The 14,820-nt window shown below is 50.7% G+C and overlaps 2 protein-coding genes and 1 long non-coding RNA gene across 13 annotated transcripts in view; 2 read left to right on the forward strand and 1 right to left on the reverse strand.

Annotated features, from left to right (window-relative positions):
- Positions 1-3,236, forward strand: part of COL27A1 (collagen type XXVII alpha 1 chain) — a 135,603-nt gene extending 132,367 nt beyond the window's left edge. For all 11 annotated transcript variants that reach the window (XM_054509370.2, XM_064579529.1, XM_054509372.2 and 8 more), the window contains one exon: positions 1,240-3,236. In XM_054509370.2, coding sequence (XP_054365345.1) covers positions 1,240-1,386 — 147 coding nt within the window. In that variant the 3' untranslated portion in view covers positions 1,387-3,236. The remainder of the gene's footprint in view (positions 1-1,239) is intronic.
- Positions 456-11,221, reverse strand: LOC135362722 (uncharacterized). The gene is made up of 6 exons (XR_010407738.1): positions 10,272-11,221; positions 4,634-4,746; positions 4,287-4,493; positions 4,084-4,152; positions 3,573-3,708; positions 456-1,003 (listed from the first exon to the last, which is right to left on the reverse strand). It is a non-coding gene; the product is annotated as an uncharacterized LOC135362722 (long non-coding RNA).
- A 172-nt stretch (positions 11,222-11,393) lies between these two features.
- On the forward strand, positions 11,394-14,806 carry LOC123849417 (alpha-1-acid glycoprotein-like). The gene is made up of 6 exons (XM_045882006.2): positions 11,394-11,682; positions 12,091-12,233; positions 12,462-12,532; positions 13,285-13,392; positions 13,541-13,644; positions 14,626-14,806. Exons 1-6 carry the CDS (start codon positions 11,569-11,571, stop codon positions 14,701-14,703), a joined length of 618 nt encoding a protein of 205 aa, XP_045737962.1. The 5' UTR covers positions 11,394-11,568; the 3' UTR covers positions 14,704-14,806.
- The last annotated feature ends 14 nt before the right edge of the window (positions 14,807-14,820 follow it).

Raw genomic sequence — 14,820 nt, forward strand, 5'->3', positions numbered from 1 at the left:
ATATAAGAGTTCGTGTAATACATACTAGTATGTTACATTAGTATATTAGTATCATATGTGGTATTAGTATAATATTAGTAAAACATATTATTATTATCTTTGTGTAATAATTTTATTATAACGGTTTCATAAAACCCTTTTTATTCACTATCCTCTCTGGGAAACTTCTGAGAGAAAATCCAGCCATAAAAATTCCACAGGCTGATAAATGCTCTACTTACTTGTGAGGCTGCTTGTTAAAGAATGTATTTCTATTCTCTCTGCCCCCATCCTGGCCAGGCTAATTTCGTCTGTTAACATTTTTGGTTATTTTTAAATACCTAAGATTGGGTGGGTTGTTGGTGGAGGGGGAGTCAGAAAATTCTCCAAAAAACTAGCTTCACAAGATTAAACAAAACTAGTAATACACAATGTTAGTGAGGATATGGGGAAACCAACACTCTTGCACAAAGCTATTTGGGAAAAAATTGGTAGAGGCTTTCAGGACAGCAGCTGTATAAATATAGGGATACCTCAGAGATATTGTGGGTTTGGTTCCGGACCACTGCAATAACATGAATATTGTAATAAAGTAAGCCTAATTAATTTTTTTGGTTTCCCAGTGCATGTAGGAGTTATATTTACATTATACCATAGTTTATTAAGGGTGTAATAGCATCATGCCTAAAAAAAAAGGTCCATATCTTAATTAAAAAATATGCCACGTAATCACAGATCACAGGCCGCCAAAACAAATGTAAAAATGCTGAAAAAGTTTGAAATGTTGTGAGAATTATCAAGATGTGACGCAGAGACGCAAAGTGAGCAAATGCTGTTGGAACAATGACACTGACAGACTTGCTCGATGCAGGGTTGCCACTGACTGTCAGTTTATCAGAAACACAACATCTGGGAAGGTCAGGAAATGTGGTGCAACAAAACGAGGTATGCCCGTATATCCAGCGTATACGCTCAGCCTCAGAAACGTATGTATCCTTCCATCCAGCTGCTTCTAGAATTTGTTCTAGGGAAACAAGAAGTGGAGAAGAGCGTGCACAGAAGTTTAGCTACGGTGACATTGGTTACAGCATTCCTTACCAGAATAGACATAGTAGCAGCAATCGAAGTGGACCAATACAGGTCTTTGCTTCAGTGAAATGCCATGTATCCCTTACAAACGGTGAGAAAGATGATGGGGACATGCACACGTAGATGATGAGGTTTGTGATGGTTTCATGTGTACCCCTTTCCTTCTCTCAGGTCCAGGATGGGCGCTGGCATCAGACGCTTTTCACCTTCCGGACCCAGGACCCCCAGCAGCTGCCCATCATCAGCGTGGACAACCTCCCTCCTGCCTCATCAGGGAAGCAGTACCGCCTCGAAGTTGGACCTGCATGCTTCCTCTGACCTCTGACCTCCTGGCTCCTCTAGGCCTCGAGGGGGAGGGAGAAGGAGGGGACCTAGGGGCACATGGGCCCAGGAGAGGCAGCTCACCTGCCCAAGGATCCTTGGGTAGGCCCCAGCTGTTGTCTGCCCGGTAGAAGTGGCCGGGGCGGGGGAGGGGTGGCAGGGAACTGGGTATCCTTGGGACCAACTGATCCCAGCCCCAAAGACCAACCAAAGAGCCAGCCAGAGCGAGCTGGGCCTGCAAGCTGCCTGAGCCCCGCGGCCTGTCTCCCAGCCCCGCGGCCAACCCCTGTCCTCCCCAGCTTCCTGCCCAAAGAGCCCCATGTTCCAGCCAGCTTGAGGGGAGGGGGCATCTCTCCAGCTGGTCCCTGCCAGGGAGCTTTGATGTGCAATATTAGAGAGGAGACATGAAAAAGGAGAAAAGGAAAGAAAGAAGTATATATATTTTATTTAAACAAACACAAAGAAGGTGCATTACTATTTCTTCACCCGGGAAAGAGGTGGTAGAAGAACCAGCCAGAGGGTGGGAAGCGGTGGAGGCCGGGAGGGGGTGGCGCGACCCTCAGGGCTGGGGCCCCCGTGCTAGCTACCTCCCACTGTGAAATCGCTGGTGCTCGCAACTGTCTCGTAGTGTATGTGATTTTTTTAAGGAAAAAAAAAAAAAAGCCTATTTAAGATTCTGAAGGTGCTACCATTTTTGCCACAGACTTTGAAGAACCATTTTGATGTGGGGTATCATCCACATTTTGCTCTCTCCTCCAAATGAGAAAGTTGGGGGAATCTAAAAATGTTCCTAGTATCACCCTTTTGCTCTTCAGGTAATCGACTAAGTGGGGGGAGTGGAAGGAAAAAGGAAAAAAAAATGCAAAGCCGAAAAAAAAAAAAAGAAGAAGGAAAAAAACCTGCCAGAAACAGAAGCAGGAAGATTTACCTTTTAATTTATGGACTTTGAAATATTTCAAATATTTCAGGAGGAGGCCTGAGCGTGAAGGATTTTGGCCTTGGCCTCTCATGGCCCTGGAGGGAAATTAGGCTTATCTTGGAAGGTGGGATCTAGACTGGAGAGTCATGGGAGAAGACTTGACCTTGAAGAAACCAGTTGTAAGAGCGGTGTTGGGTCAGTGCTGGCCTTGGAGGTGGAATATCAATTTAGAGCCATCTTACAAGGCCCCATACCATTCCCTAAGATCCTCCCTTCCAGGAGCTTGTCCCTTCCAAGATGTGGCCATCACTCTTGCTTTTCCATCGTCATTAAATTTTCTAGAAACCTGGCGTCATTAGCTCCAAGTGTAAATGTGGGCTGAGGAGAAAGAATAAATATGGGGATCTCGGGGTTCAGTGTGATGGGGAGATTCAGTGTCATCTGAGTTGTCCTCTATCAGAGAACAAGTCAGCGCCCAGGTTGGATTTTGAGGTTATTTTAAGTATGGGATTATTTTTCTAGAAGGGGAAATTTTATGTGAACGTCTATCTGTGTCTTTTTTTTTTTTTTTTTTTTTTTTTACCTAAAGTTGTGTCTCTTTGGGAATTGGATTTGATTTTTATTATTTAATACCTCAGTCCGGCCCGCCTTCCCCACCAGACACTTCTGTATGCCTCGCCATCCCGCCCCAGCAAAGACGCTCCCCGCGGAAGTGTGTTGTAGCAGCTCGGGCCTCATCTCAGCCCTCGCTCCCCCCCCACCCCCCCACCCCCGGCCAGTCTCCACCTGGCCTCTGTCTCGTTCTTGGAATTTTCTGCTGTCCTCGTTTATGTCTGTCCACATGTCAGTGTGTTAAAACCCCAGTGGGTTCTGTTTCTCCTTTTCCCTTCTGGATTTTAAATAAATATTTAAAACTGAGGCAATGGAATGATGCATCTGTGGCCGTGTGTTTTTAAAAAGCCCGGAGGGAGGTTTCTGGCCGGGCTGGGGAGAAAAGATGCTCAGAGGATGCTGCTTCCCCTGAAGGAGGTGGGTAGGGGGAGATAACGGCACCAGAGCAGGGGGAGGGGAGTGAGTGCTGAAGGCGAGGGGGTCCAGGTCCCATGGCGTATCTGTTTCTTAGGGTTGCTGGTAATAGTACCACAGACCTGGAGGCTTAAAACAGCAGAAATGCATTCTCTCCCAGTCCTGGAAGCTGGAAGTCTGAACTCCAAGTGGTGGCAGCGCCGTGATCCCTCTGGTGCTTCTAGGAGACAGCCCTTACCTCGGTCAGCTTCTGGTGGCCCCAGGCATTCCTCAGCTCCTAGCTGGAGCAATGCAGTCGCTCTGCCTCTGGAGTCACATGACCTTCTTTCTCCCGTGCAGCTCCGTGTTCCCATCTTTTTATAAGGACACCAGTCCTATCGGATGAGGACCCACCCTAATAAGCCCATCTTGACTTGATTACACCTGCAAAGACCCTATTTCCATGTAAGGCCACATTCACAGGTAATAAGCTTAGGACTTCGACATATGTTTTTGGGGGGACACAATACAACCCATGACACACAGGGAGGAGGTATATTGAGGTTAACGTGAACAATTCCCTTTTTTTTTTTTTTTTTAGCGTAGTAACATAGAAGACTTACCATTCATGACATTTAGTATATTCACCATGTACAAACTGTGCAACCATCTAGTTCCAGAACATTCTCAACGCCCCAAAAGGAAACTCCATACCTGTGAAGGAGTCACTCCCCATTCCCCTCTGCCCAAGCCCCTGGAAAAGCACTAACCTGCTTTCCAACTTTGCCTGCTGTGGATATTTCACATCAAAAAGAATTCTATTTCAGATCAACAGATTCCTGTTTTGCAGATGGGAAAGTTCAGTCAATTCAATGTCTGTTCCCAGCGCCCCCCCCGACCCGCCAAGAAAGCTCACAATATATGACCTTCTTTCGGGTAGCGTGATTTCAAGCTTCATCCTTGTGGTACGTACCCATACAGTACTTCATTCCGTTTTATGACTCGATAATGTTCTACTATATGGATGTACCACGTTTTGATTATCCATTCATCCACTGATGGACATTTGGCTTGTTTCCATCTGGAGGAGCTTGTGGCCAGTGCTTCAAAGTGAGCATTTCTTATCTATGAGATTCTTGAGAGAGGCCAGGACAGCTCCTGCCTGGGAGGGAGGGAGAATCTGAGAGATCGTTAGCCAGATTTAGCAAATACATATACAGGACCACACAGATAAATGTGAATTTCAGATACATAGTAGCAATATTTTAGCATAGGTATGCCCCCATGCGATATCTGGGACATGTTAGGACATATTTATACCTGCTGGACCTGGCATGTGTATCTCCTGGCCTTGGTTTGGAGTTCTTCCTTTCTGAGCTTGGTCCTCCCACCCTGGGACCTTGCATAAACCAGAGCTTTTCTGCCCTTCTCCCCTAGGAGAAAGAACAAATCATAAGCGGTTGAATTCATAGCTGGAATTTTCTTTAGTTTTAAAACTTTGCTATAAGTTTCCAGGTTTTCCAGGTCACCAGTGCACATGCAGCCGGGTCCCCCCTCCCCTCCACACCCTGGCACCTGCCCCAGGCACCAGGTGGACTCGGAGAGTCGTGTCCGCAGAGCCCAGAATTCATGGTCTGGAAGGGCTTGGCGATTCCCACAGCCCAGATACACCCTGTCATTTTACGTAGAAGGTAACTAAAGCCCAGGGAAATGCCCGAGCTCACCTGCCGAGGCCAGGGCGAAGCCTCGATTCAAACCCAAGACTGCTGACAGGTGGGTCTCACTATGGCCCCCTGGGATTAGCAGAGCCAGCAGCCCCTGGGAGGTGGGTACAAATGCACATTTTCAGCCCCAACCCAAACCTACCGAATCACAGACTCCCAGGTTGGGGCCCAGCAACCAACGTTTTATTAAGCCTCCCTGGAGATTCTAGTGCATGCTCAAGTCCCAAGAATTGGGACCCTCTGCTATTTCCTAAATCTGGAAAACAGTTTCCAAAACTGGGCGGGGGGGAACCTTGGAAATGAGATAAGAACGTTCTTTTTATTTCTTTGAAAATGAATCAGAAATGAAACTGAGACAGAAAGGCCTGCTTCAACTGAATTATTTCCTGAGCTCCACCCTATACTGTCACCCCCAGAGAGTTTGCCCCGCTGTTGGATCCCGCTTCCAGAGGGGAAGGTCCGGTCACTCGGATGTCTCTGTCCCCGCAGGAAGCTCTGTGAGGGCAGGGGATGGATCTGTCCTCTGCTGTAGTCAGGGAGTACAGCATGTTGGAGGACTCAACTTGTCCAACAAGGCTCATTGGAATTTTGCCTTGACGAGCACGCCTCAGCAGCCCCTTCCCTGCGCCAAGCCTTATGTGGGCACTGGAGTTCCAGAGACAGGATTGACAAGGGTGTCTGAGGGGCTCTGAGTCTGGTGGAGGCCACTGGAGGAGTTGGACCTTGTGTGGTTAAGGGTTAGGAAAGCCGGCAGCAGGAGGCCAGACTGGGTGGGCTGGGGGTGCGGGGAGCAAAAGGAGAGCGTGGCTGATGCAATCTCAGCGGAGGATAGTCAGGGGGTGACACCTTGTATTAACCAGTCTCCAGAGAAATGGAACCAATAGGATGTGTGTGTGTGTGTGTGTGTGTGTGTGTAAAGAGATTTATTATAAGGAATTGGCTAACATGATTGTGATTGCCGGCACGTCCCAAGATTTGCAGAGGGAGTTGGCCCATTCAAGACCCTGCAGAGCGGATGGTTTCATTCCAGTGTAAAGCCTGGCAGGCTGGGGAGCCAGGAAGAACCAAGGTTTCAGTTCATGCCTAAAGGCAGGAAAAGACTGATGCCCATCTCCACCAGTCAGGTGGGAGGAATTCTCTCTTACTCAGACTTTCAATGCTAGTCAGGCCTTGGACAGATGGGACGAGGCCCAGCCCACACTTGGCAGGCAGGAGGCAATCTGTTTTACCCAGGTTATCCATTCAAATGTTAGTCTCATCTAAAAACACATTCACGGCCACGCCCAGCATGTTTGACCAAATATCTGGGTACCCCATGGCCCAGTTAACTTGACACGTGACATTAAGCATCCCAAGCTGAGGCTATCAGTGATAGAGGATGAATGACGGTTTGCCCGGTGAGGAAGGACACCGGGAGGGGAGGGGGTAGCACCTGCCAAGGCTGGGAAGTAAAGGGAGCACTGCCCATTTGGGGAACAGTATACTCGCTGTTCAAAATGATGCTTCAGGATAGGATGTGGGGAGCCCCAGGGTCCTGGGCTGGGCTTAGACAAGCTGCAGGTTGCACAGGTCAGCGGGGCCGGGCTCGCTTGGCCGGGCTGGGTTCGAGCGGCAGCGGGGCCCTGTGGAGCTGTCCAGGAGGCAGCCAGCTGGGCTGGAGGGCAGCAGAGAGGTCTGCGCCACGGTCGGAGCTGCGGAGGCGTCAGGAGCCTCTGCAGGGCTCTGAGGACCCGGGAGGGGGTGAGAGAGTCGGGAGGAAGGTTCCAGAGGGGAAGAGAAGGATGGTTATGTGAAAACCGTGACCCTCACAACTCTCAGTCGGCGTTCCAGGAGGGCCTCTGGGAGCTGGCCCATGAGGCCTCTGACGCTGGGCCAACTCCTTCCCAGCAGGGGCAGGTAGCAGGTTGTCGGGGAGCCAGGAGGCAGCTCTTCGGGGGCTGGCAGTGGCTGTGCTTCCCAGTCCCCCATTGCACAACTGTCAGGAACCAGCCAGAGTGGACTTCCCAGTGGGGCCAATCCTGTGTTTGCTCTGTCCACAATGAATCAAGCCACCGCCACGGACAGTCACATTCCACCAATGACCAGCCACCCCGTGCTGGGAAAAGGACAGAGGGGCAAGCAAGAAGGGGAGAGTCCAGCAGGTGGATTCCAGTCCCAGGTTCCTGATGGGGACGTGGTCTTGGGTGGCTCATTCCTTCTCTCTGGGCCTCAGTTTCTCCCTCTGCAAAATGGGGGAGCTAAGCCCGTCCCTGCTGGCTACCATAGACCGAGATCTTGTTCTGTAATAGCGGGGCAAATCGTCTGACACTGAATGGTATTCAACTGCTCTATAAAAATGCAGTTTCATATGGTTCAATCCAATACTCAGCACAGCACCTTTCAAAATAATAGCTACGGTGTCTTGCACACTTATTGTGAGCAGGAGCCCTACTGAGTGTGATACGTTTTCATCTCATGCACAACCCTCTTGAGACATGTGTTACTACGCCAGCTCTTCAGATGAGGGAAGCCAAGTCCAAAGAGGTTACATAAGTTGGCCAAGATCACAAAACAGGATTTGAACATGAGCAAATCTTTTTGAGTGTTTCCTCAGCCCAGACACAAAGTTCCTGATTAGGATCATTGGCTCTGCCAATGTATTCTTCGTGGCTGTTCATGCAGAAGACCACAAATTAGTCGTCAGACACAGAGCTCAGCCCTGGCCTCGATGGAGAAACACATATAAAGTGGCTTTCTCAGAAGACAGATCCTTTCAAATGGGTGCAGTCCCCTGATGATCTAAATCTCGCCTTTCACCTGACTGCTCTGAGCTATTTGTTTCCTTATCCATTCAATGGGGAAAGTATATTATTTTCTTGAACCTCTTATCGACATATTTTTGCATTTTGATGTCTTAGATGTGGGATGTAACCTGCCATCCCGGAAATATTTATGTAACGCAGGAGTCTGTCTGTTTTTTCTCCCTATCCCAGCTCGACATTAAACCGACGGTGATGGTTCTTATGGCTGGTGAACTCTTAGAAACAAGTGTGTTTCCTTTAACGAGCACGTTACAAATGTGAACTGATTTAATCTGCTTAATAACCTGATAAAGTAGCTACTCTCCGTATCCCCATTTTATAGATGGGGAAATTGAGGCACAGAGAAGCTAAGTAACTTGCCCAGGGTCACACAGCTAGCAAGTGGTCGAGCCAGGACGCTACTTCACCATCCTGGACGACCCTGATTGCTTTCATTCTATTTTCTGTCGAACTTCTCTTGACATTGGGCCTGGACCAGATGGAGGGGCAGGGTAGGGAGGGCTGTGCAGATGCTCGATCCACAGAGGTACTAAAGCATCCTTGAAATGTAAGAAGACAGAGAAAATGGTACTGTGTCAGGGCGGGTGCTGGGTGCACTTGAAGGAACTACTTGGAGAGCCTCTTGGGAGGAGAGGGAGACCTCCAGGGGCACCTGAGCGACAGTGAGGACCCCTCACTCCATCTGAGGAGAGGGGCTCCATTTACTCGCTGTAAGAGAAAGCATTCATTTCTCTCTACGCTACTCACCAAACATGGGGCCACCAAATGCGATTCAAGGACAGGGCAGAAGAGGGAAGGATTCTTTGCCTGGGACCTGACCAGCATTAGTTGTGAAGAAGGAGGTTTAGGGCTATGGGTCACTCTTGTGCCAGTACCAGACACCAGATCCCAAGTGACAGAGGTGCTTCTCTGTTATTTAATAAGCTTTGTGTGTGTGTGTGTGTGTGATATGTGAGATCCTCTAAAGCTCTGGGCTCTGGGCAGAAGCCTCGATGGCCCAGGGTAATGGCGGTGTTATATCCATGTAACCATCAGCTTCTCCTTGCTATAAGCAATGTCTCCAATCTGTCCGCAGTCCCATTGTCTCACACCGGGACCACTGCGACAGCCTCCGACCCCTCTCCCAAGCTGATCCCCTACGCTGACTGCCCCCCCATCTTCCCCACTGCAGACAGAGGGATCTTTGTAAAGAGCAAATCTATTCATCTCCCACCCCACTTAAAATCTTTCCATTTCCCTTAATACCTGCAGGGTCCACTACAAACTCCCCACCCCGGCTTCCATGCCCTGCAGGCTCAGTTCCCGCCAACCTCTCCAGCATCAGTCCCCCGTCACTCCCACGCCATCCCACTCCCAGCCCCAGGGACCCCAGGTCCTTCATGCACCATGCACTCTCTCCCCTCCACTCTTCCCTGCTGACGAGCTCCGCTTCTTTTCTCAAGACTCAAATTAGAGCAATGCCAATCCAAAACACTAAGTGAGCTGGCAAAAAAAAGAAAGAGAAAGGGAATTCCACGTCTGACAAGGATGTGGAGAAGGAGACTCATCTGTACCTCGCCAAACTGGCACCACATTAAACAGCGTTCGTGTTTTTTGATTTGTCACGTGTTTTGTCTTCTTTGTTTGGGGAGAGAGTTTTTTCTTTTTTTAAATCAACTTAATTGAGGTATAATTGGCATACAATAAAATGCACACATTTTAGGTTTGCGGTTCAATGAGTTTTCACAAATGTACATTATGCGCATAACCACCCCTGCAGCAGAAATGTGGAGGACTGCCATGGACTTCAGAAAGTGCTCTTACAACCTCTGGCAGTCAGACTGCCCTGCTTGCCCTAGGCAACCACCGGTCTGATTTCTGCCATTCCAGATTCATTTTGGCCGTTCTAGAACTTTCTATAAATGGAACCATACAGTACGCGCTTCATTAGTCTGGCTTCTTTTGCTCAGCAGAATGTTTTGGAGATTCATTCATGTTGTCTCATATACCAGTAGTTGGTTCATTTTTATTGCTAAGTAATATTCCCTTTACGAAAATGTTACGATGTGTTTTTCCATTTTCCTGATGCCGGGTATTTGAACTGTTTCTAGTTTTTGACTATTTTGAATAATACTGTAGTCTTGTCCATGACATATTTTTCTTTCTCTTGAATGGTAGGGTAATTTTAGAAAGCGATTTGTTCACTTTCTGAAACTTAGCATTCCAAGGAAACATCACAATATGAAACGCTATAGGCAATTGTATCTCTAGAAAGCTGGAAAAATAAAATAAAATGCTATGGGTATAAAGAGAAGACATCATTAAGTATGCTGGAATCTAGGAAGAGCACGATAGGGGTATGCGCATATTAAAATTATAACCATAACTACACGGAAACGTGAAAAATGACTCAAAATCTATGAAATGAATAAAGATATAAAACTGTAAGCATACCATAAGAAGACTTTTTGGAGGTATTTCTTCATAGGGCTAAAGATCTGCCCCGGTCTGGCAGAAATGCTGGCCGGCTGTGGAAGCCTCATCTGCAGTGCTGGGTGCTGTCCAGGGCTGGGCACCTCCTGGTGAGAGGAGAGGCCACCTTCCTGTTCCCCTGGCAGGGGCTGGAGACCACACGTGCGTAATTTCTTGTTTCAGACATTGAGAGCTAGTTCAGGTAATACTGCATTTACTGGAACTAGATGACGCCTCTTCCGTTTGGAAGCATCCCTGCCTCCGAGGCTGGGTTGGCACCCCCTCCCCCAGTGGAATTCTGTTCTCCCACGGTTGTTACCACACTCAGCTGGAATAGAATCCACGTTTTGCCATCCCCCCCGACCCCGGAGCTCTCCTCCCCTCCATCCCCGACCCCCACCACACCTAGCCTGGGAACTGTCTAAATTGCCCTCAGCATTTGATTTATGGTTGGCTCTCACCCAAGTCTGGGTGCTCAGTGGGACAGGAATTGTGTAAAAAAACATGAAAGCTTTTAAAATAAAACAAAACAAGGGGCGCCTGGGTGGCTCAGTTGGTTAAAGCGACTGCCTTCGGCTCAGGTCATGATCCTGGAGTCCCGGGATCGAGTCCCACGTCGGGCTCCCTGCTCGGCGGGGAGTCTGCTTCTCCCTCTGACCCTCCCCCCTCTCGTGTTCTCTCTCTCTCTCATTCTCTCTCTCTCAAATAAATAAATAAAAATCTTTAAAATAAAACAAAACAAAACAGGGGCGTCTGGGTGGCTCATCAGTTAAGTGTCGCCTTGGGCTCAGGTCATGATCTCAGCGTCCCGGGATCGAGCCCCACATGGGGCTCCCTGCTCAGTGGAGAGCCTGCTTCTCCCTCTCCCTCCGCCCCTCCCACCCGCTCTCGCTCTCTCTTGCTCTATCTCAAATAAATAAATAATCTTTAAAATAAAACAAAACAAAACAACCCCTCAGAGCTTGCTTAGAGGCCCCTCTGTTGAAATCTACACGTTTAATAACACCACTCCAGCCCACACCCACCTTGGCTTTGAACAGCAAGACCTTGGGGCCCTAGTAACCCTTCAGCTCAGGGTTCTGAATTAGACCCGGGCTTGGAGGCTTTAGCTCCAGCTCCCTTTGGGGGAAGGAGGGAAGGCTTTGTGCTAGGCATTTCGCAAGCGCTGGCCGGATTGTGTCACAAGGGGGCTCCAGGGATCCGCCCACAGCTCCTTATAAAGGTCACTCCACCCTCCAGCCACCAGTTCGGCCTGACTCCACGTGCCCTCCATCTAGGCATGGCGCTGTCCTGGGCCCTTGCTGCCCTGAGCCTCCTTCCTCTGCTGGACGCCCAGAGCCCGGTGTGTGTCAGCCTCACAGCAACACCCATCACCAACGCCACCCTGGAGCAGGTGCGTCCCTGGGCCCCTGACGCCACGGACAGCGGCCTCCTTCCCTGGGCTTCCCTTTCTCCCGCTGGCTTGCGGTCAGCCCCCTTGCCTGATTCTGCCTGATTCTGCCCTTTTTTCTCCTGGGTCCTGGGGTGACATTCTGACCAGCCTCTGGAGGCATTTTTTCCTACTTCCAAACTCAGAAGCCTCATTGCAAGGTCCCTCAGAGGGGACATTCTGTCCTGGACAAGAAGGGGCCACCCAGTGGCTGGGGGAGGTGCCTGATCCTCAGAGGGAGCTCCTGCATGTCCCTTCCTCGCCTGGGGCCCCAGTCTCCCTGTGTGCAAAAAGGAGGGGAGCGTCTACCTGCCTGGCTAGCAGGAGGATTCGGCTCCCGGCCTCTATCATCAGCTCTTGGCTTCTCCCCAGATCTCTGGCAAGTGGTTTTATATTGCCTCGGCCTTCCGCGAACCGGAGTTCAACCAGTCATCTAGAACGATCCATTCGGCCTACTTTTACTTTGCTCTCAACCATACAGATGACACAATGCTGCTCACAGAGTACCTAACCATGTAAGACCCTCACGTGCTAGCTCAGCCCCAGCCCCAGGCTTCTGCTCCTAGCTTCTAGGAAACCTTGAGCAAGTCCCTCCTTCCTCCTGGCTTCAGCCTTCTCATCCACGGAACGGGGAGGGCAGACTAGTCGCCGCCAACTCTTACCCCTCGATGATAGTGACCAATGATTGTCCACTTCTTCTCGACAATCTTCCTCTTTTTCTCCCCTCTTCTGTCTGGCTTTAGTGGGAACCGGTGCATCTATAACTCCAGCTATCTGAAGGTCCAGCGGAAGAATGGGACCGTATCCAAAGACGGTGAGGACCAGCCCTCAGGCAGGAGGACTGGGGTGTGTCATGGGGACATGTGGGTGGGCCAGCCGAAAGCGGCACAGAGAACCCAGGACAGACCCTCTTCCTACGAGTCCGAGGTCCCAGGGCCTGCACACTGCAGTACTGAGTAATAACTGCCCACAGATTTGAGCTCTCTGTGCCAGGCACTGTTTGAAGGACTAGAATTAACTCACTTCAGACTCATAAACAACCTTAGGAGGACATGACGGTGATCGGCTGAGGAAACAGAGAAACAGAGATGCCAAGTAGTTTCCCTGAAGTCACACAGCCTGTAATTAGCACTAGAATCAAGCCCATGGCTGGCAGCGGTCCTGCCTCTCTCAACTGCTCTTTCTCCTTTGGGATCTGAGGGTGGCTGTCTGTGTCAGGTAGGCAACGAGTCCCCTGCTGTCCCCACCATCACCCTGGAGAGGGCACATGGTAGGAGCATGGTGGGATTACACCAATAGCCCTGGGCAGCCCTGAGGCTCCTGTCTGGGCCGCACTTTCCTCATCTGGAAAATGGGGACAAAGGCCCTGACAGCCACAGTCCACGTGAGGCTCCCTCGATTCCACATCTCAGCGCAGGGCCTGGCACACAGTAGGAGCGAGGGTCACGTGGCCCAGGTGACCTCCTGGGCTTCACTGACTGCTGTGGGGCCATGGGCACACGATCTCCTCGCCTGAGATCGGGACCACTGTGCTGTGTGATCTCACCCAGAGGTTTTCTTCTCCAGAGTCCGGCAAAGAGGTATTTGCCGATCTCCTGCTCACCAAGGATCCCAAGATCTTCATGCTTGGCTTCTCCCTGAAAGACGAGCAGAACAAGGGTCTGTCCTTCTATGGTAAGCACCCCTCCAACGTCCAGCCCACCCAGGCCTCACCCAGCAGACCACCTGCCCCTGCGGCTGGACCCCCAGAGCCCCTGCCCTCCCCGGCGTCCCAGCTGGGCCCCCGGGCCTGCTCACCCAGCCCCCTTGCTCCGTCCTGCAGCTGACAAGCCGGAAGTGACCGAGGAGCAAATGAGAGTTTTCCATGAAGCCATCAGGTGCATAGGCATGCAGAAGTCGGAGATCAGTTACACCGATGCAAAAAAGGTGAAGGCAGGGAGGACTAGGCAGTGGCCACTGTCAGGGCCATCCTGCTCGGGGCAGCCCCAGAGGCCCAGAGAGGGAGAGCTGCCGGCCATAGCTGCACAGTGAGGCAGGACGTCTTACTTTTAAGCACCTGCCTCACTGCAGGGACAGCTGAGCTCCCTAGAGGCCCAGGTGATGAGGCCCCAGAGGGAGAAGTCCCTGTGAAACAGGGAGGACTGGAAGGGAGGAGGAACAGCGGGGAAAAAGGGTGGCAGCGGGAACTTGACAGAGAAACACACGAGGGTAATTACCGTGGACACCTGCTGGCCACCGCCCAGATGTCTGACACCTGTGGATGGGGAGTCGCTACTGTGCTTTTTAGCATCACCCAAACTGCCCCAAGTCCAGGACCACCACCCCGATTTTTGTATACCTGGGAATTACCTATAAAATAACCTCCCCAGTGCTTTCCATTCAACCCCTGTTCAGGGTCGTGTCCTATGCAATAATATCTAAAATCACAGGGCTGATGAGCGGGCTACACTTTTTTGGATATACATGAAATGCTTTATTTTTATTAATTATTATTAAAATAAAAAGGTCTCTGTTGGCCACTCGAGGTCATGTCCCGTGACTACCAGTAGCCTAAACCCCCTCCCGGCCCCGGTCCCGGGAGCCGCGGGCAAGGACTGGGCACACAGCACCGATGGACCCCCATCTAGTAGCTGGGGGATGGCGGACAGGCCACATGGCCGCCCCGAACCTCAGTTACATCATCCGCACCATGGCTGTGAGGAATCAGATCGACCTAGGGGCTTGGCAAGTCCTCAGTAAACGCCAGTTGGTAAAGGCTCGAGCCCCCATCTGGAGGTGGAGAAGTTGAGGTCAGAGAGGGAAAACGCCTGGCCCAAGGTCCCTGAGCTGGCGCCACAGTCCGCAGCTCACCCCCTGCCCCCCACAAGAGCGCCTCCCATCACCGTGCTCTCCTCTCCCGTCCTCTAGGATCTGTGTGGGCCACTGGAGAAGGAGCACAAGGAAGGAAGGCCGGAGGAAAAGGAGGGAGACACAGCACTGGGTTAGGACCTTGGGGACTTTGGGGCCCATCGTCAGCCCTACGCCCACCCCTTGGACATCAGGTTTTTGTCTCAGGTCCATCAATAAAGCTTCTGCATTTGAAACAGGAGTCAGGTGGTCGTT

The sequence above is a fragment of the Mirounga angustirostris genome, unplaced genomic scaffold (assembly GCF_029215605.1).
Source record: "Mirounga angustirostris isolate CCGP_5_RB_7025 unplaced genomic scaffold, mMirAng1.0.hap1 SCAF_15, whole genome shotgun sequence".
NCBI lineage: Eukaryota > Metazoa > Chordata > Mammalia > Carnivora > Phocidae > Mirounga > Mirounga angustirostris.

Excerpts from the sequence above, each read along its gene's own strand:
- LOC123849417 (XM_045882006.2), top strand. The coding sequence starts at position 11,569 with ATGGCGCTGTCCTGGGCCCTTGCTGCCCTGAGCCTCCTTCCTCTGCTG. Across the intron at positions 11,683-12,090 it reads CCAACGCCACCCTGGAGCAG|ATCTCTGGCAAGTGGTTTTA; the intron begins GTGCGTCCCTGG and ends GCTTCTCCCCAG. Across the intron at positions 13,645-14,625 it reads GTTACACCGATGCAAAAAAG|GATCTGTGTGGGCCACTGGA; the intron begins GTGAAGGCAGGG and ends CCCGTCCTCTAG.